The sequence below is a fragment of the Cyprinodon tularosa genome, unplaced genomic scaffold (genome assembly GCF_016077235.1).
Source record: "Cyprinodon tularosa strain WSP-4 unplaced genomic scaffold, ASM1607723v1 ctg644, whole genome shotgun sequence".
Lineage (NCBI taxonomy): Eukaryota > Metazoa > Chordata > Actinopteri > Cyprinodontiformes > Cyprinodontidae > Cyprinodon > Cyprinodon tularosa.
The window spans coordinates 730,175-757,580 of NW_024039390.1; the positions used below are offsets into that span (position 1 = coordinate 730,175).

At 38.6% G+C, this 27,406-nt stretch overlaps 1 protein-coding gene across 1 annotated transcript in view; it reads right to left on the reverse strand.

Annotated features, from left to right (window-relative positions):
• Window positions 1-2,114: 2,114 nt before the first annotated feature.
• spon1b (spondin 1b) overlaps window positions 2,115-27,406 on the reverse strand; it is a 159,459-nt gene continuing 134,167 nt past the window's right edge. Inside the window, exons 11-16 of the mRNA XM_038308714.1 lie at window positions 23,134-23,316; window positions 16,682-16,852; window positions 11,758-11,925; window positions 10,113-10,271; window positions 3,098-3,301; window positions 2,115-2,648 (exon numbers count right to left, since the gene is read on the reverse strand). Coding sequence (XP_038164642.1) covers window positions 2,488-2,648; window positions 3,098-3,301; window positions 10,113-10,271; window positions 11,758-11,925; window positions 16,682-16,852; window positions 23,134-23,316 — 1,046 coding nt within the window. The 3' untranslated portion in view covers window positions 2,115-2,487. The remainder of the gene's footprint in view (window positions 2,649-3,097; window positions 3,302-10,112; window positions 10,272-11,757; window positions 11,926-16,681; window positions 16,853-23,133; window positions 23,317-27,406) is intronic.

Genomic DNA, 27,406 nt, shown 5'->3' on the forward strand with positions numbered 1-27,406 from the left:
GATATTGCGTTACAAACAATAAGGCAATGTTCTGATGTTTTGTTGTCTTTGAATGATTTGGTCATTTTACTGCACATTTGTACTGTTTTCATGATGAAGCAGTCATCTGGTCATAATTATTCCAAAAAAGTGAAGAAAAAAAACAATCTACTAGACTTCATTTTCCAAGTTTGAAGATGTTTTATTAGGAAGAAGTTAGGAAGCTTTTAATTTTAATTCAAAAATTGAAACGGCAAAACGTCTTCAAACTTGGAAAACAAAGTCCAGTGGGTTTTTTTTTTTTTACTATTTTAGCTTTTTTGCAAAAGTATTTTCTGTTTTTTGACAAATAGAACTAATTTCATTAAACATAAATGCTTTTAAATGGAAAAAGTTTGACGTAATATCAGTGTCTTTTTATTATAGAGGATGCAAATATCTAGTTTTAACAGCTGAACAGAGAAGAAATATTTTTTTTGAAATTTTTTTTTAATGATTTCACAAATATCAAAAACATTTCCTGTGTGATCCGCATCATTAAGACAGACATTGGCTTTGCTGCCAAATCCACAGGATCTGAATGTAACCAAACAAACTAAAAATAAATTTCACTTCAACTCTCCTCATTAGAGGACATTTTATTTTACTCTATTTCTTTTTCAGGGATACTGGTAAAAGTTAAATAATGATACAAGTAATATTGTTTTAAAGAAAGACTTTGCAATAATTTCAAAAATCTTCACATTTACACTTTTATTGTAAAGGCAAATTCTTACAAAATAGTCATGTGACACCGAAATGAAGAAAAAAAAAAAAACATCTGAGAGTTACAAGGAAGGTGCAGCAGAATTCTGACTTTGGTGATGATTTTGTTTGAATTAAAAAAGAAAACTAACCTGTTTAAGAGTTCAAAAGGTACAAAAGCAAAAAGAGAACATCAAAATGTGAAAATATTTTAGCAAAAGCTCAGACAATGGCTGGCTGGATGGTCCAACGTGTAACAGCTTCCAGATCAAAGCAGCAGATCGGCTCAATGAGACACCGCTAAGGCTGCAACTAAAGCAGACGCAGCCATTAAGGTTACTCTTCTAGGGCAATAACTACACATGATGAAGCAATATACCTAAAACCAAAAAAAAAATTGCACATGCAAATACAAAGTCCTCTGGTGCTATGGCAGCTCTAAAGCTACATCAGCTGAAACAACAGATAAACAGCAGTACAGTATATAAAGAACTACCGGTAATCAGAACGGTATAAAACTTTACCACCAAATGTATCCTCTTATTAGGCAAAGCAGTTTTAGTAGCAACATAACTTTTATAAGTGTGGTTAGATAGTTTTACAGTACATTTTGGAGCCCTAAATTATGTATTTATGTCCTGCAAAAAGCCCTAGAGATGATGAGTTTTATAGAAAGCTCTTCCAAACCAAGACAAACTGAAACCAAGAGAATCCCATTTGAAATGAATCACTTGTTTCTGGTAATTAGCTTTATTAGCTCGCCTGCTGTGAGTTGGATGGAAAGGTTTGCACCACTGGCATTGATGCCCTGTTTTAAATGTGAAATGATTGCCCGTAGCTGTTCTATTCACCTCTCAGAAACAAAACAAATTACAGCCAACTGCGTTTTTTTTAGATTGCTTACATTGGGGAGCGATCTAGAAATAGTTTGCTACATAATAGACCATCATGTGCTGCACATTTTACACTGGAAAAAAATCGAAATCTAGATAAGTCATTTTTCTTAAAATAAGTGCGTTTGTTCTTGGAATTAGGAGGTAAAAGAGACATTTTGCCAATGGAACAAGACAATTTACACTTAAAATAAGAAAACACAATTGCATTGTCTTATTTATAGATAATATGCACCTAAAGCATATTATCTAAGTATGTAAAAATACTAATTCCATTGGCAAACTCTCTCATTTGCCTAGTCAGATGATTAAGGGTAAATACACTTAATTGAAGACATTTTTACACATTTCTAGCTAATTTTTCTAGTTTACACGTGATTTTCATCAAAACAATTTAGCTTAGTCTGTGTGGAAAAGTATCTTTACAGGTCAATAACTTTTGTTAAAGATCAGATTATCTTTCTTATATACGGTTAATATATTTTATATAGTTTTTTGATGTCAGCATAGTTTAAAACCAATATTGCAGATAATGGGAGAGTTGTTGTTCTTCTGAGGTTACCAGAGCTTTTTGGTTATTTCCCTGGCAGCATTTTTGCAGGACACAAACATTAATGTCTAATACTTTCTTTCTGTTCTAAAATTAAAACCATTCCTTTTAACTAATTTCTACAATGGCTTCACTAAACATCAAAACTTCTCCTTCTTTCCCATCCTATCTGCTTCCTTAGGTTCTGCCTCCTCTCCAATTTACTTCCTTTTGAAAGTTACAAACTTGCCAAATTTTCTCCCTTCTTTTTATTTCTGTCATGAATGAATTGTTTCTTATATTCGCAGTGCTCCTTTTCCCTCCGTTGCTCAGTAGTGCCCCCTAGCAGGGTTGGTTGTTACAGGCACGAATCTCCCGCCGGTCCTTGCAGTTGCTCTTTGCCCTTCTCTTAACCGTCCGGAACCGCTCCTGTAATCCTCCTCCGCACGGTTTAGTGCATTCAGTCCAGCTGGTCCATGGCTGCATGCGGCACGCAGCTGGAGCTGAACAGATGAGGAGCAGGAGGGAGGCTTCAGTCAGAAACAAACCAAAATACAAACAGCAACAGACACGGAAAAAGCTGCATGCATTCAGCTTTTTCTGTTAAAATAATCTTAAATTTCTACATTAATATATGAATCCTACCCAATTTAGATTGATCATATTAAATTATATTATAAGCATTCAAGTAAATACTTTGTTTTGTCTTAAGCAAGACTTCCACATATTGGAGTTTTTGATGTACTGTGACACATTTAGGTGCTTTTGCTCTCAGGGAAAAGCCTGCAAAAAAGCTGTTTATTACATTCTATGATTTACTTTTTTCTTTGACGTTTGAAGCTCCTCTGACAATTGGGGTTTTTTGTTTGCATCACGTGTGAGTGTGTTGAGACAATAGCTTTTTTGAGATCCCAGATTGAGTGGCTTACAGTTTCTCTCCTGCTGAACCTACCTGATCCTTTGGGCTTACTCCCGCCTCCCCCTTTTGTACGGCACTTCCTGATCTTGCATTTCTTCCTCTGGATGGTCTCGGGACAAGAACTGCCCCCAAACTGCGGCTCCAGTTTGATCATGCGGGTGCGGATGGTGTGTCCTTTACCGCAGGACTTGTTGCACTCTGACCACTCTGACCACTCTGACATCATGCAGTCAATCGCTGGATGGAAGGATAGGAACAAAGATAAAGGAAAGTGGGGGAGGGGGTCAAGAGGAAAGAAGATCAATACAGTTTTTCATGTTACAAAAAAAAAAGCTCACATCATTTTATGGAGATTTAATTTGAGAAACCAACACAGTGACGTAAAATTAGGACGTACTAACTCAAAAATGCTGGTACAGATTTTATATAAGAAAACCTTGCATAGGGTCCTCTATACCTGCTTTGCTGTATTCCTCTCTGCCTACAAAACCTTCTCTATATACAGATAATCAAGTGGTTGGACATGTAAAGAATCTGTATGTATGTGGTGTGTTTGACAGTTTTACTAATTTGTCTTCTAAGTATAATCTTCTGGGTACTCATTTATTTCGCTACTTTCTGACGTAGTTTTGTTTTAAAACTCTTTCCCAGTTTTCCTTCAATGCCCCGGGAATTGCCTTGGGAAAACTTGCTTTTCTATAGTCCTTCTCAGAGAGGACTCATTTCAAAGATATATACAGGTGCTGGTCATAAAATTAGAATATCATGAAAAAGTAGATTGATTTCAGTAATTCCATTTAAAAAGTGAAACTTGTATATTATATTCATACATTACATACAAACTCATATATTTCAGATGTTTATTTTGTTTAATTTTGATGATTACAAATGACAACAAATGAAAATCTCAAATTCATCATATCAGAAAATTAGAATATTGTGAAAAGGTTCAAAATTGATGGCCCCTGGTGCCACACTCTAATCAGCTAATTAACTCAAACCACCTGCAAAAGCCTTTAAATGGTCTTTCAGTCTAGTTCTATAGGCTACACAATCATGGGGAAGACTGCTGACTTGACAGTTGTCCAAAAGACGACCATCGACACCTTGCACAAGGAGGGCAAGACACAAAAGGTCATCGCTAAAGAGGCTGGCTGTTCACAGAGCTCAGTGTCCAAGCACATTAATAGAGAGGCGAAGGGAAGGAAAAGATGTGGTCGAAAAAAGTGTACAAGCAAGAGAGATAACCGCACCCTGGAGAGGATTGTGAAACAAAACCCCTTCAAAAATGTGGGGGAGATTCACAAAGAGTGGACTGCAGCTGGAGTGAGTGCTTCAAGAACCACCACACACAGACGTATGAAAGACATGGGTTTCTGCTGTCGCATTCCTTGTGTCAAGCCACTCTTGAACCACAGACAGCGTCAGAAGCGTCTTGCCTGGGCTAAAGAGAAACAGGACTGGACTGCTGGTGAGTGGTCCAAAGTCATGTTCTCTGATGAAAGTAAATTTTGCATTTCCTTTGGAAATCAAGGTCCCAGAGTCTGGAGGAAAAGAAGAGAGGCACTTCATCCACGTTGCTTGAAGTCCAGTGTAAAGTTTCCACAGTCAGTGATGGTTTGGGGTGCCATGTCATCTGCTGGTGTTGGTCCATTGTGTTTTCTGAGGTCCAGGGTCAACGCAGCCACATACCAGGAAGTTTTAGAGCACTTCATGCTTCCTGCAGCTGACCAACTTTTTGGAGATGCAGATTTCATTTTCCAACAGGACTTGGCACCTGCACACAGTGCCAAAGCTACCAGTACCTGGTTGAAGGACCATGGTATCCCTGTTCTTAATTGGCCAGCAAACTCTCCTGACCTTAACCCCATAGAAAATCTATGGGGTATTGTGAAGAAGAAGATGCAATACACCAGACCCAACAATTCAGAAGAGCTAAAAGCCACTATTAGAGCAACCTGGGCTATCATAACACCTGAGCAGTGCCACAGACTGATCGACTCCATGCCACGCCGCATTGCTGCAGTAATACAGGCCAAAGGAGGCCCAACTAAATACTGAGTGCTGTACATGCTCATACTTTTCATGTTCATACTTTTCAGTTGGCCAACATTTCTATAAATCCTTTGTTTTTATTGGTCTTCAGTAATATTCTAATTTTCTGATATGATGAATTTGAGATTTTCATTTGTTGTCATTTGTAATCATCAAAATTAAACAAAATAAACATCTGAAATATATGAGTTTGTATGTAATGTATGAATATAATATACAAGTTTCACTTTTTAAATGGAATTACTGAAATCAATCTACTTTTTCATGATATTCTAATTTTATGACCAGCACCTGTATTTCCATTCTGAAACTAAACTGTCAGTGGGATACCAAAATCAAGAATGCATGGGAATCAGAGTTAGGAATACAGTTAAATGAATCTCTGGGTGGATGCAATTGACAGAATACGGTTTACTACCTCTTGTGCTTGTCTTCGTTTTATTCCATTCAAAGTTTTTCATAGAGTCTGTTTCTCTAAGTCCAGACTCAGTGAAATGTATCCAGAAATTGAAGACAAATGTGATAAGTGTCAGGAAGTGTCATCTTAGTCATAAGTTTTTTTTCTTTGCCCTGTCCTGGCTGCTTTTTGGTCTGGTTACTTAGCAGTTATGTCTGCTATTCTCAAAGTTAACCTGCAGCCTTGTCCACTGACTGCCATATTTGGAATTTCTGATTCCTCAGTTGTATTAAATTCAATGCAAAAAGATATTATAGCCTTTACATCCTTAATCGTAAGGCGTCATTATTATTACACTGGAAGTCTGCTAGATCTCCCTCCATCGCCCAGTGGCTGAAGGACATGGTGTTTTTCCTTAAACTTGAGAAAATTAAATATACAATGAGAGGATGTACAGACAATTTTTTCCAAAAATGGCAGTGTTTTCTTTCTTATTTTTCAAATTTGAAGCTCCTACCTAACTAAATATACAGTATTTTTTATTTCTATTATTATTATTTATTTTATTGTCTGCTGAACCTGTTGGGCTGAGACAGGGTGGGAATGGGGTGTTTTGTTCTCTCCTTTTATTGTTCTTATTTTGTTTTGTTTTTGTTGTTTGTATATGTAGTAGGTGTGACTATTTCAACATTTGTACTTGTGTGTATATATTTGAATTTATACCTGCATAAGTATATGTTTATCCACACAAAAACACTGTATTCCTTATTGTGATTATCTTATCATTTGCTTCTATAAAAACTATTTGAAAAAAAGAAAAAGAAAATAAAAATCAAAAATGATATAATGAATTTTATTCAGCATCTCCACATCTGTACTTTTGATCCTATGTAAAATGACTTAAGTGTTGGGGTCTGGAGGTCTGTCCACCTTTCTCCAGCAGAGGGCGTCCTAGGTCTCCTGGAGCCGGAGCTGACTTCTACACCTGCGGCTCGTTAACTCATCAGGAGACCAGCATATAAGCAGTGGCAGCGCAACACTCCAGTGCCAGAGTGTTAAGCCAGTTACGGTTAGCAAGCCTGAGCCAACCTGCCAGTCTGATTCTCTGACTCCCCTGAAGACCTGAACTTCAACCTAACCAGTTTTTGTCCTCTCTGCTTCCTAGGAAGAACCTGACCGAACCCTGAAACTCTGGAAGAGTTTCTCTCCTGCAACTACCTGTCTGATCTCTGGATGATTAACTGTCTGAGCCTGCCTGCCCGCTCTCAAGAAGAGATTTGGAGAGAATCTCTGATCTGAACACTGAAAGGTCTGAAGTCAAGCCCTGCCACTGCCAAACCCTCTGCTCACCATCTGCCTCTGGACCCTCCTGGTTCCCTCCCTCTGCCGTTCTGTGAACCACTGAAAAGGTACAAACCTGCAAGATTCTACAAACTACTGAACTAAGACTCCAGCTAACTGAACTGTCCCTCTCTGCAGAAGATCCTGTTGTGACCAAACCCGGACCTGTTACTCTGAACAGTCTTTTTTATTCATTGTGAGATCAATAAACTGTTGAACTTTTTCTCCCTTGTCTGAGTGTGTTCTGCATGTGGGTTAGGTCCCTAAATCCCAACATGACATTAAGTCAGATTGGATGAATGACTGAATGTTATTTCTTTTTTTAACCTTGTCATATGGGATTCCATCTAACAAACTATATTCTGGAACATTTCGTTTTCTTCAGTCAGCCTATACCTAATAGTTGTCTTTATTTCTTAGAAAGGAGAATAAGTCTTTTTGAAGCAATTTTTTCAAGTTTTCTGCATTCCATTTAAATGCAGATCTCTTAGATTTTTTTTTCAATGAAGTGTTCCAGCTGCCACCTAGATCCACCGCTAGATTTCTGTGAGCTCAAATTTGTCCTTTTGCTGCTGACACACCTGAACACCCCACACTGACAATAAAGAACATTTGAATTTATTCTATTTTCTATCAGAGTGAGGTCTGGTCTTTCACTTGGCTGTTCTAACTCATAAGCATGATTTAGTCCAAACACTCGACTGTGGCTTAGGTTGTATTCATATTGTTCTTGTTGTGCCAAAGGTGAACCTCTGCATAAATCTCAGGTCTTTTAAAAAGGTTTTATCTAGGACTGTGTAAGTCATCTCCAACCATCTTTCTATTTAAGTTATTCGTCTTTCCTTTCTTGTCCTACAGCATGGAGTTGCTATCACTAGTTTTCACAGTTTAGGGCAATGTTCTCTGACAGTTGTATAAACTTTAATCTTATCTGACTTTATCTTCATGGGGTTTTTTGTACTACTCTTCCTTAAAATGACAATCGTGTCGAGCAGAACTAATTTGGTTATCTTGTAAAAAGATTCTTCAAACTGAGCTGTGGATCTCTGCAGCTCCTCCAGAGTGTATCTGATTAATCCGGTCCTTGTCCAAAGTTCCAGTTTAGATGGACCGTCATGTCTCTGTGGGTTTGCAGCTGTTCCATAACGCTCTCATTTTCAGATAATACACTGAGCAGTTCTCCTTGACATATTTTAAAACCTACAATGTGTTTTATCCTATACATATATGTCCTATATGTCTATCTTATACAAGTCTGTTATCTTCCCTGGGTTTCCATGACAACGTCATCAATGGCACAAAGTGACTTTCTATGAACTAAAATAAACTTTGAAGATGATTTTAGGAGAGAATAAAGCTTTATTAAATTAATTTTTTCCCCCCACTGAATTAAAAAAAGATATTTGTTGTTTCCTAAGATGTGATAACTTCACTCCTAAGACCTGAGTATGTCCTAAACCTTACTTAAAACCTTCTAAGCACAGCTGTATGCACAAATTAGGTGCATTAGGTTACTAAAATCATGCCCAACCATGTATTTTTTGCCTATCTATTACATAAAAGTCTAATGAAATACTATTGAAGTGTGTGGCAGTAATGTTAGAAAAGTGATGAGTTCAGGCTCATGAAAACTCTTTGGTTCAGCACAAACTCTGCTCCTTCACCAATGATGAATATTTCATTTTAATCTTAAAGAGAATACTTTCTAAGATTTATGAGATGCTGTTTGAAACAGCACACTGAATAGATCCTTTTGTTTTATGAAACCTGCTCAGTCACTGCTGATTTTTACAGCCTTTCTGCTTGTGAAGTTTTATCATCACATTGCACAGATCAGTGCACAGGCAGCAGAATCCCAGCTCCCTCTGACACTGCACCTTTGATTCTGTCCAGAAACAATTTAAATCTAGAAGCAAGCATTTCATACTACACTGTGCATTTTTAAGAAAAGAGAAAAGGGCTGAGCTTCATGTATTCAACGATAATTCTTCTGTGGCAAAGTTTTCCAAACTTAATCCTGCCAGTGTCACAATAGCTACCACTACTAAAATATATGTTTACCATTTATGTATATTTGTCTTAACAAAAAATATCAACGCGCTTTTATGAAAATCCTATACACTACTGTTTAGGCTCTAAAAACACTCTAAATGACTTTGTTTCGAGTAAATTCTGGATGCTACCCACTCAGGACACTTGGAATACATTGGACGAGCAGTATGGAGGAATATTGACACGTTTTTGTGGACTTTTATGGACCTTTCTGCCTCGGGCGCAACAGACCTCCATTATTTGAATGTCAGCAGACAGCAAGAAGCCTCCCAGATCTCCAGATGCATTTGAGATATCAAAAAAGTACTCCAGAGTGTTGTTCAGCATGGGGGTGAGTAGAAAATGAAGGCTAATCATGTTTTGGGTGTACTATTCCTTTAAGTCTGATGTATGTAACACCCAGAAACACAGACAAATAATTGGTTACAAGTCACACAGTTTCTGGGTTGGCTCTCTTTACACACCTGATTTTTGCTACACTTCTGCCATGTGAGATCTGCACATGCATAGAGATAGGGTGACCAGACGTCCTCTTTTTCCCGGACATGTCCTACCTTTCATACCTAAAAAAATGTCCGGGGGGAATTTCAAAATTGTCCTGGATTTTGGTCGGCTACAGTGCAGCACGTATTCCGTAAAAATTCAAAAAATATCCACTGGACTTGGTTTTCAAGATTTGAAGACGTTTCGCCACCTCTCCAGGAAGCTTTCTCAATTCAAATTGCAGCACGTAGTCAAAACACACCGGGCATCCAACTGCAGCTGCGGGGCTGGTCAGGGAACTCCGGACGGGGGGGAGGGAGCCAGCAGGGGACGGAGCGACCGAACCTGACCCAGTGACGGTACGCGGCCCCGTGCTGCTGTGGCAACTGGCATCGGGATGGGCTGGTCGCTGCGTCCTCGGCTGGCTCCGGAACCAGTCCAGCCCCGTAGCGGATGGCTCGGTTCGAATGCCCGGTCCGGTTCAGTCAGCGGCCCAGCAGCCATCTGTAATTACTCCTAAGATATCAAAGATAATGCAAATAATTTTGCAACAATATTTCTCCCAAACAAATGGTTTTGATACAGAGTGCAGTGGACTTTATACAATAAAAACTGTCAAGAAATACTCAAAGGAAAAAAAAAAAAACAATGTTAAGTTGAGAAATGAAAAAAGGAAAATATCCTGAACTAAAGGAGAGAGTTTAAAATTCAAGGACTCACGACACTCAGGCAGCATGCACTTCTCTGTTTGTTCCAGCTCCTCTGTGCACTCAGTAGGATCAGACTTCAGCATCCGCTGACGCTTTCGAACTCCCCGGCCGCACGTCACGCTACACTCACTCCAGTCCGACCAGGGGGACAGCATACAGGGGATGGTGTCTGAACACAAACACACAAAACAGCTTCCAGTTTGCAGATCAGTTGACTTTTGTGTTAGAGAGAGCTGAATACTTGATTTATGTAATGGTCAAGCTTTGGTAATAAATGCTTTTGTTGTTAATGCAAACATAATAAAGATAATACATGTTCTGTTTGGCCTCTTTTAATCTAAAAAAGAGTGACAAACAAAACAAAAAATTTAAGTCGGTGCTAAGGTAGCAGGTTATTTAAAGAAAGGCAAGATTATTGGACTTGTAAATTAACTTTAATAGCATTTCAAACATTTTCATCCATTAACCTCTTACACCCTGAGGGGGTATAAATAAATTTCTGCCTGACAAAAACACACAAAAGTAAATCACTTATAGCCTCACAGCTATTAGATTTAAGAAGAAACTTTTGGTACGTCTGTAAAGGTAAGATGTCATAGAATGGTTTTCTGGTGTCAGCACCATTGTAGCTTTGACCCTGCCTGAAATATTAGGGACAAAATACAAAATATTTTGCATTTTTTGAACCTCGACAAAATTTTCTTTGAAATAAACATTACAAAACACTACCAAAATATTATTTAGAGCACAAAAAAGTAGTACAGACTTTTAAATCTAAATGTTGTGTAAAAATATACCAAATTTGGACTCAATCAGATGAATCATATTTATTTTAGAATGGTATTAGTGAGAAATTTCTTAGGCGGAGAGGCCATTTTGGCACATTTATCCACAAATGTCACCAAACTGTGCCAAATGTGTTTTTTACATCAATACTGGGGGTTTGTTAAAATTACGAGGTCACGTAGCAGCTGGACCCGCCGGTGGGTCCGTAGGGTTCTAGGGGTTAAGAACTAACACTGCTATACGGGGAATATGGAGAATTAAAATTGATTCCGGTTAAAAAAGTAAAAAAAAAAATAAATTTAATATGAAAAAGGAAAAAGAGTACATTATACTGTAAGTTTGAAATATATATTTTCAATTTGATGTAAAATAAAATGCAGAGAATACAGACCGTGAAGTTCCATAACTTATTTTAGTATGAAATTATTAAATAAAAAAGTTTCCTCTGATTGTGGTGCCGTTTTACAGAAAGGTTGCTACTGTTGAAAAGCTTTCATGTAAAACCTGATGGAGTATTTAATGATATTTATTATCTTCTATGCTCTAATAGAGGTTTTTCATCACATCCGTCAAACATTATACAAATAAAATAAATCCACAAATAGCCACCTAAAACATGTTATTTTTGCAAAGATTAATGTTGTATCTATATAAAAGTTAAATCCTCCGTGACCAATGCCCTCTAAAAGCAAAGGTTGTGCTGTTATCTGCAATTGTTCCTCCTGTAGGCGTACACAGGGATTAAAGCAAAAAAAAATTCCTGAGCCTGAACTTCTTCGACACACGCAAGAACAAATCGCACAGGGTGCAATTTGGTAATTATACAATTACCAAAAAAAAAAGAAATACACAAAGAACTGCAAACTCACGGCATTCTGGCATCATACACTTCTCCATCTCAGCAACCTCAGTTTTACACATCGATCCGTCGATAGGAGGCATCTTCACCATTCGCTCCCGTCTCCTCATGCCAAGACCGCAGGTGACGCTACAGGGGTCCCACTCCGCCCACTCTGTCACAACACAGCTGCTAGGAGCTGTGGGAAGCAAAACAAGAATCTCCAAATCAAACACTTATTGAATGAATTAAATGTTTGTTTTATTTCTCGATTTGTTTTTCACCGTGCCGAAATAAAACCTACTTACTAATGAGATAACAGTAGGATTAATGGCAGCGTCTGTATCTAAGTAGGAATTTAAGGAGCTCATTGTGACTTTAAAAAATGGCTTTAATATAAAAAAAAGTGCATCAAAATGAGGGTAAAAAAATGCTGTATGAATAATGCTACTTAAAGTGTATGGAAAGCAAAATAGTTCAAAATGAAATCAATAAGTAATTTAAAAAATACCTATCAGCTCTACAGCGCTTTCTACCACAGCATCATCAATGTTAACATCATGACGACTAATTATCAGCCTGATCATTTCAAAAATTAGTTCATGGTGACTTAAAAAAACATATTCTGACATAGATCCAGCCAATGATGGTTTTCTGTTCATGAAACTCCACCAAGCTAGTTGTTGCTAGCTCAACTAGCAGGCAGCCAGAATGAAGACTAGATCCTGTTTGGTGTCAGCCCATGGGGGTGCAGATCCAACCTGCTGACGCTGATTGGCCAACTAAGTCATTAATGTTAAAAATGTCTTTATGAAATCAAAAGGCAGTAGAAGAAAACATTATTATGAAATAAAAGCTGACTGATGGAATAAAATAAAAACTCCTCAGGAATAATCTATATTTTCGTGATAAATTATCAAATTAAATCATTGTATGGTTCTTTTTATTCTTATAAAATATATTGCATAGTAATGAGCTGAGAATTTTACTTGCATTCAGTTATTTCAAAATGTCATTTTTACATTAAAAGTCATAGAGAAACGGATGTTCCAACCCTTGCATTTCTGAATTCTCCCGAGTTGTATTGGTCGTTTATCAAGGGGGCGGGATTGTTGTGGCGGAAGGTTCACAAGCAGGTTTGCTTATAGGCCGGTGGTTGGAAGCATCTTGCTAACCAGTCAGCAACTTAGTGCTAGTAGGTTCCCAATGGGAAATTGCATTGGAACCAAGTAGCACTTTTTTGTTTTGGAGGTCGTGGATGAGTCTCCTCCGTCATATATTTTTTATTTAGAGGAGGAAAGCGGGGACGAAGATGTTGTGGAAGAGGACGCCAGGGCGGCAGAAGCTTGCTTTGGTGTAGAAGGCTTCCAGCCGTACATGTTTGAGCCCTTGCCTCGCAACGCTGCCAGTTCTGTTAGCTCTACGCCTGCAGAAGACACAGACGTCCATCCCCGTGAACACTGGGACGCAACTCAATGGGAAAGGAAACGATTCTCATTTGAACCGTTGCGTATATTAGCTGCGACATATGAATCAAGATGCGATGACCGAAAAAAATTGATTGACAGATGACCGTTGATATATGATTGGTCGAACTTAGGTGTACAAGCTGAGGAATAACTAACTGGCCAAGACAAGATTTTTTTTTTTTTTTAAACAGAAATGTTCTAAATTTTGGGACAATATCGTCTGATAGAGTAAAATTGTATACATTTTTTAGCCAGAATGATTTGACATTTAAATATGATTTCCCTACGACTTTAATATTTGTGTATTATTTATTAAAGTAGCTATTTATTCCACGGTGACTTATTTATTTGATTGATTTTGAACTCCATAGCATTCCATAAATGGCAAGTTGGTTGAATTTGTCTTAAATATATACAGGCATGCAAAGCATAAACAGAACTTAATTACAAAGATGTTTTGGAAACAATTTTCTTCGCCTGGAATTGCTGTTTTTTAACTACATTATTATTATTTTTTATTTTATTAGTCTTTTAAATACAACAATTTATGCATAACTTTACACTTTGCTCTGTTTTTATTATAAATTCTGAACAAACCAGTTTGTTACAGAAATCTCCTACGTAGTAAATACAATGTATCTGTGTGCATTCCAGTGGTAAAAGTAAGCCTGAATGTGCCGTTACTGCATACTGGTCAAAGATTTAGGGGTGTTGCTGCCTGCAATAATGCCATATGTGTTACACCAGCATCAGTTACTAATCTGAGTGCGCAGTGAGACAGGTTGCAACTCAAACATGCTAGCTTAAAGCCCCTTCTCAGTCCTTATGGTTCGCTCGGCTTGCTTCTTGAACATTCTTAAAATAAAATTCCAACCGTAAACACTCTTAAAGGCAAATTTAAATAATGCCACATTATAAATATTTGGATGTAATTACTGATTATTTGCTCTCTTTACTCTGCCTATTCCAAATTTTTTTAACAATATATATTTATTGTGATTTTTCATTTTGAAAACACAAACATGTCATTATCTGAACAGGTTCTCTTTGCAGTTATGACATGACAGCAAAAAAAACAAAAACAAAAAAAACCCACACAGCTTCTCAAAAACAGGGGTATGTAAGAAAGTACTAATTAGTCAGTTATGGATATACATATCTATACAACATGGCACACCACGGGTTCCAGTAAATTATAACTCAAACAGGCCTTCAGTCAAGTTTAAGTCCTTAATAAAATTAATGAAAGGCCCCCAAATCCTCTCGAAAAGATACCGTTTGGATTTCTTAATATATGTTATTCTTTCTAGCGGCAAACTAGACAACATCTGTTTTAACCACTGAGTGGCGTTAGGTCTCCTGATATTCTTCCAAGGTAAAGCAATGCATTTTTTTTGCAACTAATGAGCTAATATCTATAAAAGTACATTCTGATTTAAACTTATGTTAAAGATATGTTCCCCAGGGTATAAAGCTAAAAGGAACAATTTAGGATGTCTATTCCAAATTGGTACCAAAGTTAAAAGTGAAGTTAGGCTTTGTTTTGTAATTAAGTGTGTTGTCTTTTGAAACAAAAACCCTAACAACTCATAGGTGGTTACCTTTTTATCCATTTGGGATGATGGCAACATACACCGCTTAGAAAAATAAAGGGAACACTCAAAAAACACATCCTAGATCTGAAATGATTAAACCTAGGGCGGACCGCACCAGCATATGGTGTCCCAAGGGCTCTGAGGATCTCATCTTGGTACCTATTGGCGGTCATGCTACCTCTGAGCGACTCTCCAAAGAAATGTCCCCCCCACACCATTACTGACCCGCTGCCAATCCTGTCATGCTGCCGGATATTGCTGGCAGCAGATCGCTCTCCATGGTGTCTCCAGACTCTGTCATGTCTATTATATGCTCAGTGTAAACCTGCTTTAATCTGTCAAAAGCACAGGGTGCAAGTGGCGAATTTGTCAATCCCGGTTTTCTCTGGCAAATGCCAAGCCTCAGTTTCCAACCATATGTGCAGAAACATGCACATTTGTGGCCTGCTGGAGGTCATTTTGCAGGGCTCTGGCAGTCCTCATCTAGTTCCTCGTTGCACAAAGGCGGAGGTAGCAATCCTGCTGCTGAGTTGTTGCCCTCCGGCAGCCTACTCTACATCTCCTTATACACAGGCCTCTCTCCTGATAGCCCCTCCAGCCTCTCTACACAACGCTGACAGACACAGCAAACTTTCTTTCCACAGCTAACATTGATGTTCCATCGTGGATGAGCTGCTCTACCTGCGCCACTTGTGTGGGTTTTGGAGTCTGTCTCATGCTACCATGAGTGTTAAAAAGAACCACCAACATTCCAAAGTAGCCTAAACATCAGCCAGAAAGCCTTGGTACTGAGAAATGGTCTGCTGTTCCCACCTTCAGAACCACCTGATTATTTATTCCATTTGTACAATATCTATCCATCCATCCATTTTCCATCATGCATATTCCAAGTGGGGTCACGAGGGTCCCTGCTGTCTATCTCAAGCTGTCTACGGACGAGAGTCAGGGTACACCCTGGACAGGTCCCCAGTCCATCGCAGGGCCATTCGTACAACAGCCTGTAAAATTGATGGTCAATACTGTTTCTTTCTCAGTGGACAGTTTCATTTCACAGAAGTTTGCTTTGATTGAAGCTATGTTGTGTTGTTTACATGTTCCCTTTATTTGTTTTAGCAGTGTCCTCTATATGCAGTCTAGTTCTTAGTGACGTCATGCTTTGGACACTGTGTTTTATGGAGCACTAAGATTTATTACAATGTACTCAAAAACTTCCACTTATCCTAACTGATCATATTTTTGTGTTGATTGGTTTCCTCTCCCCATTTAATACCGGATTTACTTTTTAATTTATAAGGTTTTACTATGACTACCTCCTCTTTATTTAATTTCCTTTATTTATCAGAAGCCTACAGGGTCGTATCAGGGGCACTCACAGTTTTTATTTTATTGACTGCAGTCTGCACTATTTGGTAAAAAAGCATAATGTTCTGTGGCACCATCAGCCTGCAATCTGCTTCAGGATTAAATAGATTTAAAATAGCTACTATATATATTTTTTAGATTATTTATTTTATTTATATTTTATTAATATTTTTCTGCATAGGCAGGGGGGCTGCTCAGATGGGAAGAAGAAATATTTCCATACAAGGAAGTCTTGGAGTTTTTAGTATGTGTAAAACCCTGTATTATTTTCATTCAATGGCTGCTTTAAGGCAGTATGCCACGTTACATCCAGCTAAAATACATTGAATAAGATGACATAAAGAACCTCTGTGAATTTCCACTTCCAGTTATTCTAAACAAATGTGGAGCTACTAGGAAGTGGTTGTTAACAGGAACATTATTGTCACTTTTCTCTAGCCTTGAATGTTGTACTTCTTTTGAAAATTTAGATGAAAACTCTACTTATGTGAAAAGAGTGAAAGGGATGCATCTCTGAAGGCAGACTCACAGCATTCGTTGTTGACAACACACTTCTCAGTCTCTTCAGTCTGAAGCTGACAGAGCGAGCCGTCCTCCGGATACTGTTTGACGTATCGCTCTCTGGACCTCATCCCCATCCCACAGGAAACACTGCAGGCAGACCAGCTGATCCACTCTGACATCATGCACGTTGAAGGCTCTGTTCACCAGGAAAAGAAACCAATGCTATTTAAAGAACAAGAGATGAACATTTCACTAACTTTCTTTTATGTGTCAGGTGGAATAACAAAAGAAACAACAACCATAGAATCTCCATATCTCTGAGACACTAGAATTATGTTTTTTTTTTATAAATCTGTTCCAAAACAGTTTAATCCTAACATGTTTATGTCAAAAGCAAATGAGTCAAGATTTACCTACATTTTTCAGACACTTTCAGAAGATCAGATAGAACGTTTATTTTTAAGAAAACACATTTTTGTTTTTTGTCCATTTTACAGCTTGAGATCTGCTGGTGAAGATTCTTAGTTATCCAGGTCATAGTTATACCAAAAAGATAAAAAACAAAAACAAAAAAACAATTAACTGGACTTGGTTTCCAAGTTTAAATGTGTTTTCCCTCCCAGGAAGCTTTTTCAATTGAAAATGTCAGAATTGGCGTTGAGAAGAGCTACCTCTTCTGGACAGGACTCTGCTGTCTCATTTGAGGAACAGAATGTTCACAATTTGGACAAAGAAGACAGGTGGTTTCAAAGGGGTGTGAAGAAAGCTATTTATGTTAGGAAGAAAAATCAACCTTAATAGAGGGTTTGGACTCAGGTTCCAGGTCTCTTAAACCTACAATGCAGCAATAGAGTTGATTTCTTCCCGCTATCATTTCAACCCCCCATCCCCAGGCAGGGGACAAAACATCTCACCTCCCCAGGCAAGCCATCGATTGCCCCTAACGACCCCCTTTTCAGAGGCATAGCCCAGTATCGGGTATTGCAGGCTAACAAAGAACCCAAACGACTCCCCATTCCTAAGGGGCGGAACCGTTCTTCTGGATCAATTTGCACATTTTCTAAGCCAAAAAAGGTTTTTGGGCTACTATGTAAAGCTTCGAACTCAATGCTAATTCTGACATCTTGAATTGAAAGAGCTTCCTGGATGGGAAGTGAAATTTCAAACTTGGAAACCATTTCCAGTGGATTGTTTGAAAAGTTTTTTGGAATGACAATGACCTGGATGACTGAGAATCTTCACCAGCAGATCTCGAGTTGTAAAATGGACAAAAAACAATAAAGGTTTGAAACGTCTTCAAACCTGAAATCAAAGTCTAGTATATTGTTTTTTAACATTTTTGGAACAACTTGAGATAATTTCGACTGCCCTCAAATAAAAAAACATGGTGTTCCTTCATACCTACACTAAAAAATATTAATTTAACAAAGCAATATATTAACAGTGAGTGGGTTGGCATCTACTTGGCATTTAGCTAATTTCAATATATGGTTAACCTGCATTTTTTTCACCCTCTAGAAAACATGAATCAATCTTACATTAATACACCATGTCAAATATAAGCAGGCAAATAAAACCTTGTGAATTACAATCTTAAATAGTTAGTGAATAAACTGTATTTCCCAGTTTTTCTATGAACCTTTAGTGACTTTTTGAAAAACTCCATTTGATTTTAGAGTGTGTCCTTAATAACAAAACCCAGCTGATAATCTCTGTGGCCTGAATTGCAACCCAATGTCAACAAAGGCAAAATAATGTTAAAGTGCTTTTGTAAAAAAAATTACTCATTTATAGAAAGAATTATATTGTTAGCCGCTCATTGAATTCAAATTATCATCCTCATTAAAGGATTAAATCCTCATTTAGCAGCACTATAAATGGGAACCATTCTCTGAATCACGTTTTTGCAAACTGGAAAACAAATCTTTTACTAGAGTACATCTGTATTCCCACTATTGGGCTCTGGCTATTAGTTGACCTAATAAAGGGGCTGCAGTTACCAAACAAATAATTTCATTTAACATCTTTGGTGGTTCTGCTACAGAATTAAGTGACCTTTGGAAATAATCAAAGCATATAATTCATGATCATTTAATTAAATGATAAAACTAAACTGGGGTAAAACTAAAAGCGCATTTTTTCTTTTTATACCTTGATGTAAAAGAAGGGAAAGCTTTCAGAATATATAGATTCACAGATTGTTTCTGTCTTAAACTTAAAAAGAAGATTTGAGAAGCAGCAGAAAATATTTTGGCCTTGGAAAACATGCAGTAAACCCTAGACAAGAAAAAACCCCCAAAGCTTTTAGCTGTTCACCTAGTAAAATGCTGGTGCATCTTTTTGGTTCACAATGTGTTTTTGTTTTTAAGTAAAAACATACCATAAGCAATTATAAATCTCAGGCATACTCTCAACTCTGAGGTAACACCAGGGCACAAATGAATGCTGCTGGAACCCAGGATCAGACCAGCAACATTTTAGATTTTAAGTGAAACTCTCAAACTCTGAACAATTTCAAAGTATTCCTGACAGGAATATCTGTCCCTTGTCCTGTGGATACGGGACAACTGACCCTGGAGACTGAATATTTCAAACAGTTGCTTGAATAACAGCCTTTTTACTCTGCTCAAGGTTTAAAGACATATATTCAAAGGGCTCTCCTTCCAAAACTGCTTCAGCTCCCTTTTTAATAACACCAGCTGCCCTGGGGACACAGCAGGAGCCTCAGGGAAACAGAATCAATATGTATGACCTCGGCTAGTATCAGGTGAAGCGCAAACTGCTGCTTCTCAAGCTTAACAAGCCCCTGCTCTGCCCTTTTTCATCACTATTAGCCTGCATTTCACTTTAAGATCTAGCTGTTATTTACTAGAAACAGAGTACAAACCTAACTGCTTTCTACTGGGACGCCTCTACGAACGGAGCAGATAGCAAATAAAATATGTTAAAAGGGAGGCTGTCAAAAGCAGAATATTATGTGGGAATAGACCTTGTAAATTGGAGGTTTTCCTCAGCAATGATCAATGAACTCTGACATACCTTAATGGATTTTTCTTTGACAAACAACGTTTAACTCTCATATACAGGTGCTGGTCATAAAATTAGAATATCATGAAAAAGTAGATTGATTTCAGTAATTCCATTTAAAAAGTGAAACTTGTATATTATATTCATACATTACATACAAACTCATATATTTCAGATGTTTATTTTGTTTAATTTTGATGATTACAAATGACAACAAATGAAAATCTCAAATTCATCATATCAGAAAATTAGAATATTGTGAAAAGGTTCAAAATTGATGGCCCCTGGTGCCACACTCTAATCAGCTAATTAACTCAAACCACCTGCAAAAGCCTTTAAATGGTCTTTCAGTCTAGTTCTATAGGCTACACAATCATGGGGAAGACTGCTGACTTGACAGTTGTCCAAAAGACGACCATCGACACCTTGCACAAGGAGGGCAAGACACAAAAGGTCATCGCTAAAGAGGCTGGCTGTTCACAGAGCTCAGTGTCCAAGCACATTAATAGAGAGGCGAAGGGAAGGAAAAGATGTGGTCGAAAAAAGTGTACAAGCAAGAGAGATAACCGCACCCTGGAGAGGATTGTGAAACAAAACCCATTCAAAAATGTGGGGGAGATTCACAAAGAGTGGACTGCAGCTGGAGTGAGTGCTTCAAGAACCACCACACACAGACGTATGAAAGACATGGGTTTCTGCTGTCGCATTCCTTGTGTCAAGCCACTCTTGAACCACAGACAGCGTCAGAAGCGTCTTGCCTGGGCTAAAGAGAAACAGGACTGGACTGCTGGTGAGTGGTCCAAAGTCATGTTCTCTGATGAAAGTAAATTTTGCATTTCCTTTGGAAATCAAGGTCCCAGAGTCTGGAGGAAAAGAAGAGAGGCACTTCATCCACGTTGCTTGAAGTCCAGTGTAAAGTTTCCACAGTCAGTGACGGTTTGGGGTGCCATGTCATCTGCTGGTGTTGGTCCATTGTGTTTTCTGAGGTCCAGGGTCAACGCAGCCACATACCAGGAAGTTTTAGAGCACTTCATGCTTCCTGCAGCTGACCAACTTTTTGGAGATGCAGATTTCATTTTCCAACAGGACTTGGCACCTGCACACAGTGCCAAAGCTACCAGTACCTGGTTGAAGGACCATGGTATCCCTGTTCTTAATTGGCCAGCAAACTCTCCTGACCTTAACCCCATAGAAAATCTATGGGGTATTGTGAAGAAGAAGATGCAATACACCAGACCCAACAATTCAGAAGAGCTAAAAGCCACTATTAGAGCAACCTGGGCTATCATAACACCTGAGCAGTGCCACAGACTGATCGACTCCATGCCACGCCGCATTGCTGCAGTAATACAGGCCAAAGGAGGCCCAACTAAATACTGAGTGCTGTACATGCTCATACTTTTCATGTTCATACTTTTCAGTTGGCCAACATTTCTATAAATCCTTTGTTTTTATTGGTCTTCAGTAATATTCTAATTTTCTGATATGATGAATTTGAGATTTTCATTTGTTGTCATTTGTAATCATCAAAATTAAACAAAATAAACATCTGAAATATATGAGTTTGTATGTAATGTATGAATATAATATACAAGTTTCACTTTTTAAATGGAATTACTGAAATCAATCTACTTTTTCATGATATTCTAATTTTATGACCAGCACCTGTACTTCCAACAAACTGATGTTGCTTACCAGCTGCAGCCTAATAAAGCAGAACTAAGTGAATCATTAATAAAAGATACAGGTATCTCAGGTCCCGTAGGGCCTCCAGACAGAGTTTCCCTGGAATATTAATCATCCTGAGTGTTGCTTCCCATTCTGCCCCAGCATGGACCCTACAATTATCAATCTCCCAGCACACGCTAACGGAGCGCTAAATGAAAACAAAGGAGAGGTGCTTGGGAATAAAAAGCTATCTGTGTTGCTGTCTAATAATCGATAACAGAGCAAGCGGAGGGTGGAAGCATGGGTGTCTGCGAGAATCTCTTTTAGCCTTGAGTGTTTCACTTGTCTGATTACTAAAAGACTTCCTCGGAGTGAAAAAGGGGAAGTGGGGAGACAGCAAAGACAGACTCTGACTCTCAACGTTGTTCAAAAGCCATTTTTCACCACATGTGCTTGTGCAGAATCAGCATCCGTTCTTAGCAGGAGCAGAAAACCTGTCGGAAATTACGGATTCATTTTTATGTGTACAGAGGGAAAGGAAACAGCAAAAGAATTTGGTGAAAAGCTGATGTTGTTCTGTGAACGTAAATAAACATCTACATAAATTTCCCTGCTGTGTTTCTAAATCCCAATTATCCTAAAAAAAAAAAAAAACACAATCCATTAGTTGTTCCTGTTAGCTTAGAAATAATGAACACATGTGGTGTTGATTCCTTTGAACCCAAAATAAACACAATCAAAATGTTGTTTACAGATCCCGGAAGCAAAACAGTGCTCAGTTTAATGCTATTCTACACAGTTTTTCCAGTGTAGTGATTACTTTGTATGTACCGTGGGATTTGATGTGTACTGATTTGATCAGCCCCTAAAATGTGTTTCTTCCTGGATTAAAAAAACTATATCATTGTACTACATATATATCAGATCTGTTATAGCTGCAATATGATGCAAGCAAGGTGATTTCAGACTACATTCCAGTTGTTGTGGGTTTAAATAATTAAACTTTCATGAACACCTTGATTCCAGGACTTTGTTTGTTTGTTTATATATATATATATATATATATATATATATATATATATATATATATATATATAATATATATATGGGCATACCTTCTTTTGTGACCTATTCTTTTGTGACCTAATTTTAGGTAGGCGAGTCACTCCTGGCAAGGCTTTTAACTGTTCAATAATTTTTCTGTGTATTTATAACAGCTAACAGAGCCTTAGAAAGTGATTTTTTAAGATTTTGGAATGCTGCTTTTTGTATTTACTCAAGGTATCTCATATTGAAATTAATCTAAAACAATCTACTGTGACAAAAAAAAAAACAATAATAGAAAACAATGTCAAACTCAAACCACAGTAACAACCAAGGCATCTGTTGGAAAGTATTTTTGTGACATTTGTAGGTCCAACTGGGGGGCCACACATTCATAAACCTTTTAATGTTATGACTTTCCCTTTTCTGCCAGATATAAACAACTTAGAGCTGGTGATTTGTGACTGCTGGGCTTATGTTGGTGCCAGGTCTAAAAAGGACCTTTAATCTTTACTTCTCAAAGTGCTGAAGCACCTCAGGGATATAAAGCTGACCCTGTTAAAAGTTTAAAAAAAGTTTCCTTTAATGAGGGAAAATAAAGAATGATCTTGATTTGCATTCCAACTTTGCAAGCACAGGCCATTCCACACAATTAAATGTTATTTATCGACAATAAACTTCCTGAGAATGCTTACTCTCTTTCAAGCTTTGTGTGCTCTCCTGTATGTGTGTTCTTACCCTCCATACTGCATCCCGGGGCCATGCAGGGCTGGAAGTCCTGGGTGTGTGGACAAGGTACGCTGAGATCCAGCTGAGCCTTCAGCATCCTTTGTCTCATCCTGCGACCTTTGTCGCATGTCGAGCTGCTACAGGCTGACCAGGGAGACCAAGTGGAGTAGATGCACATCTCTGGTGTGTCGTCTAAGAGAGTTAGATGGACAGATCATGAAAGGATGAGGACTAATTTCATTTATTTCCTACAATTTGGGGAGATTTGAGGTGAAAAGGTCAATATAGGCAGTTTAATTTGCATTTGAACAGATTAATAACCTACCTCACTGCGGATGAGTCATCTAAATTTTTTTAGCTGCAGTGAGGATGGAGAAAATTACTTAACGCTGAATCCAAATGTGATTAGAGCACGTATCAGTCCACCAGAGTCCACTAAATTAAATCCAAGCAAGAAAAGAAGCTGCAGAGGGATTCAGGCTGACCCTAAGAAAGGAGTCTGATTTGTGAACGTCTCATCCAATTATGAGAGGAAGCAGAAGGATGAGAAGTAGCAGAGGTATGGGCTTCAATTATTTTTTTTCTCCTGGGAAATTGGGAGGAAGAGGTGAGAGAGACTATAGCACTGAACCTGGAGGACAAACCCAAATGGACCCAGTGCTTCAGGACAGCACATAATGACAGAGGAAAATGAAAGAAGAAAGGAGCTGAAGAGGTAAAGTGAGAGATGGGTGGATCTGTAGGTGAAAGCATTAAGGGTCTGGGCAGAGCAGAGGGAGCAGCTTGAATGGAACATTTCCTCTTTGGTGTCAGCTCACATAGAAACAAGAAAGCAATGCTGGACAGGTGGAGGGACAGAGAAAGGAAAAAGGAGTCTGGAAGCAGGAGGCCGGGGGGACAATCACTACAGAAGACATTTATTAGACAGCCAGAAAGTCAAGATTTCTTAAGACAAAGATAAAGTAATTTAATGCAAAAATAGGTATTAATGTTATGATGCAAGGAAGGAAAAAAATAGTACTTTGATTAAATTAAGTGATATCTAAAAAAATAAAATAAAAATGCAAATATCTATTAAGAATCAGCTCTAGTGTGAAAATAATCTATAAAATTGACTTTCAGGTGCTCCCACCAAACTGATGTTGAATATAAATATTTTACTATTTAAATTGGAGTAGATTACACATTAAAAGAGAACTGAATGCATACAAATATAAATTGTTTACAAGGGATGATGATGGATGGACAAGGATGATGATGGATGCATTCTATGTTGAATGTTTGCTTATTTCTAGGACAACATTAAATGTGTTTCACAAGCTTCTGACCATACTGTAGGACTGGGATGAATAAAACTGCCTTAAATACTGTTTTGATTTGATAAAGTTTGATAAAAGATGAAACCAGCTTGCTTTTTGAAAATGTCTCAAGATGACTCAGAAATTCACACTTTATAAATGACTGAAAAATAAATAACACGGCTTACAAAATATGTGCACCATTTGAACCTTTTCCTTTTTGTAAAATAAAAAAATGCAACTAAATTTAATTTAACTTTTTGCAACAAATTCAAACAAAGTTATTATAACTGAGAACTCATTGTAAAATGTTAAGGTGACTCAAGCTCGGTGTATTACTCAGTGCTAGGTTTTTGTACCAACCACTGAAAGGGAATACAGTCAGGCAGGATTATAGACCAATCAGAATAACTTTGGGGTGCCTTGTCAGTGCGACATCAACTTTTGGCAGATTATTAAATTCAAACAAACTTACAACTTTCCAATTCTGAGACAACTGTTCTTCTGATTATGAAACAGTGTCCTGCAAATGAAATCCCTTTCTTTAAAAGTATCCCCGCAGCATGATGCTGCCATTACCATGTTTCATAGAAATGTTAGAGGCAAATGCAGTTCTACTTTTGCTCATGAGATTAACATATTGCACAGAATTTTATTACACAAAAAAACAACAACAAAACGTAAGTTAAAGGAATAGTACACCCAAAACATGATTAGCCTTCATTTTCTACTCACCCCCATGCTGAACAACACTCTGGAGTACTTTTTTGATATCTCAAATGCATCTGGAGATCTGGGAGGCTTCTTGCTGTCTGCTGACATTCAAATAATGGAGGTCTATGTCGCCCGAGGCAGAAAGGTCCATAAAAGTCCACAAAAAACGTGTCAATATTCCTCCATACTGCTCGTCCAATGTATTCCAAGTGTCCTGAGTGGGTAGCGTCCATAATTTACTCGAAACGAAGTCATTTAGAATGTTTTTAGAGCATAAACAGTAGTGTATAGGATTTCCTGAAAGCGCGTTCACGAGTCTACGGAAACCGCGGCAGACCAAACCAGATGAAAGTGCGCATTCAGCTCGGCAAAGAACTCATGCTCTTCCTCAACACTGAAGTCCTCAGACATTTTTCTTTCGTTGTTTCTTTCTTTGCACAGGTAAACAGCACATTTCTTCTTCTACGCTTGCATTATCGGCAGAGCAGACGCTGAATGCGCACTTTCATCTGGTTTGGTCTGCTGCGGTTTCCGTAGACTCGTGAACGCGCTTTTAGGAAATCCTATAACACATATATGTGGGAGAAGTCATGGATTACAGCAATCCTGTTGGATACAGAAGTGTGAAATCTTTTAGTTTGATTGTGAATACCGTATTTTCACGACTATAAGGCGCACTTAAACGTCTTTTTTTCCCCTCAAAATGTGCGGTGCGCCCTATGGTGCGGTGCGCCTTATGTGTGTTGTAACTGCGACTTTTGAGACCACCTCATTGAGGAGATGATGAAAGAGTGGCTGAATGTAAGGAGACCAGGTGTTTTTTTTCCACCCCTCACCATCGCTGTTAATATGTAACTCCATGCGTGCCCATCTCACAGCTGATGTGAAAAACATGGGGAAACAAATTAACGCTGCTCAACATCGGTGTGAACCGGACCCAGCAGGTGCAGCAGAAGCAGCGAGTTTACATGCAAAGTCAATGGTTGACGCGCATATAGGTGCAGCAAAAGGTCCCGCAGCGCGTTTTGGTGCAGCACGTCGGGAGCGTTTAAGCATCTGAAGCGCCGCGCTTCTGCTGCTCGAGATGGAAAAATGGAGGTTTTGCTGCTGGACGCGCCGCATCAACCAATCAGAGAAGCTGATCTGGGAGCTGCCAGCGAGACAGACAGCGCTCTGATGACATATGATATTAACGCAAATGAAAAGGCTGGGTGGATGTGTGGCTGAGGCAGGTGTATGTGAGAAGACTAGGTGGTTTTTTCCACGCATCACCATCGCTGCGTGCCCATCTCACAGCCGATGTGAAAAAAAGGTGAATGAAATGAACGCTGTGCTCGCCGTTATCCCGGGGGGTCTGACAAAGGAACTTCAACCGCTCGACATCGGTGTGAAGCAGCCGTTCACAGTAAGGCTGCAAGCGGCGTGGGAGCGATGGATGACCGACGGAGACCACAGTTTCAGGATAAGAAGGCAGCGCCGGGCAGATTACGCCACAGTTTGCGGATGGATTGTAGATGCTTGGACTAACGTGTCTGCTGGCTCTGTTGTTCAAGCTTTCGCAAAAGCCGGCATTATTTCTGAGGAGCTGCGCTGCACGGAAAGTGACTCTGACAGCGCAGATGGGGAAACTGGCATGTCTGATTTAGCGCAGCTGTTTAATTCAGAAACAGAGGATGATGACTTTGATGGGTTTGATTAATACTTTGTAATAAATACATGAATAAAGCACAATCATACTCAGTTTTGCTCCCGCTGTATTTTTCTCCCTGAAAACTTAATTCAACAGCATCCCCGGCGCGTCTCCTCCTCTTCATCGCGGTGGCTGGCAGGTGTTTTTTCATCTAAATAATCTAAATCTTGCAGCTATATTTGCTGTGATCAGTGGGAATAAAGTAGTTTTAATATGTTTTTAAGTGAGAAAGTCCACCTGAAAACTTAATAATTGCAGTCAGTTCATCCAGATTATCTATTTCTGTCGGAGGCGCTCAGACCCCCACATACCAGCGGTGCGCTGACAGCAGAAATCTCTTCATCAGCAGCCTGTAGGCTGGGCAGCCTGGGGTTCACCGCGGCTGCTGGCAGGTGTTTTTCATCTAAATAATTTAAACTGCAGGCACCAGGATACCGGTAATAAAAGCGAACATATTCTGTCGGCAGGTTTCAGGATTTTAAGTTAATTTAGGAGTGATCACAGCGCTGTGTCATCTGCAATGTCTCTGTCTCACGGCCAGCTGCCAGGTTTGATTAATACTTTGTAATAAATACATGAA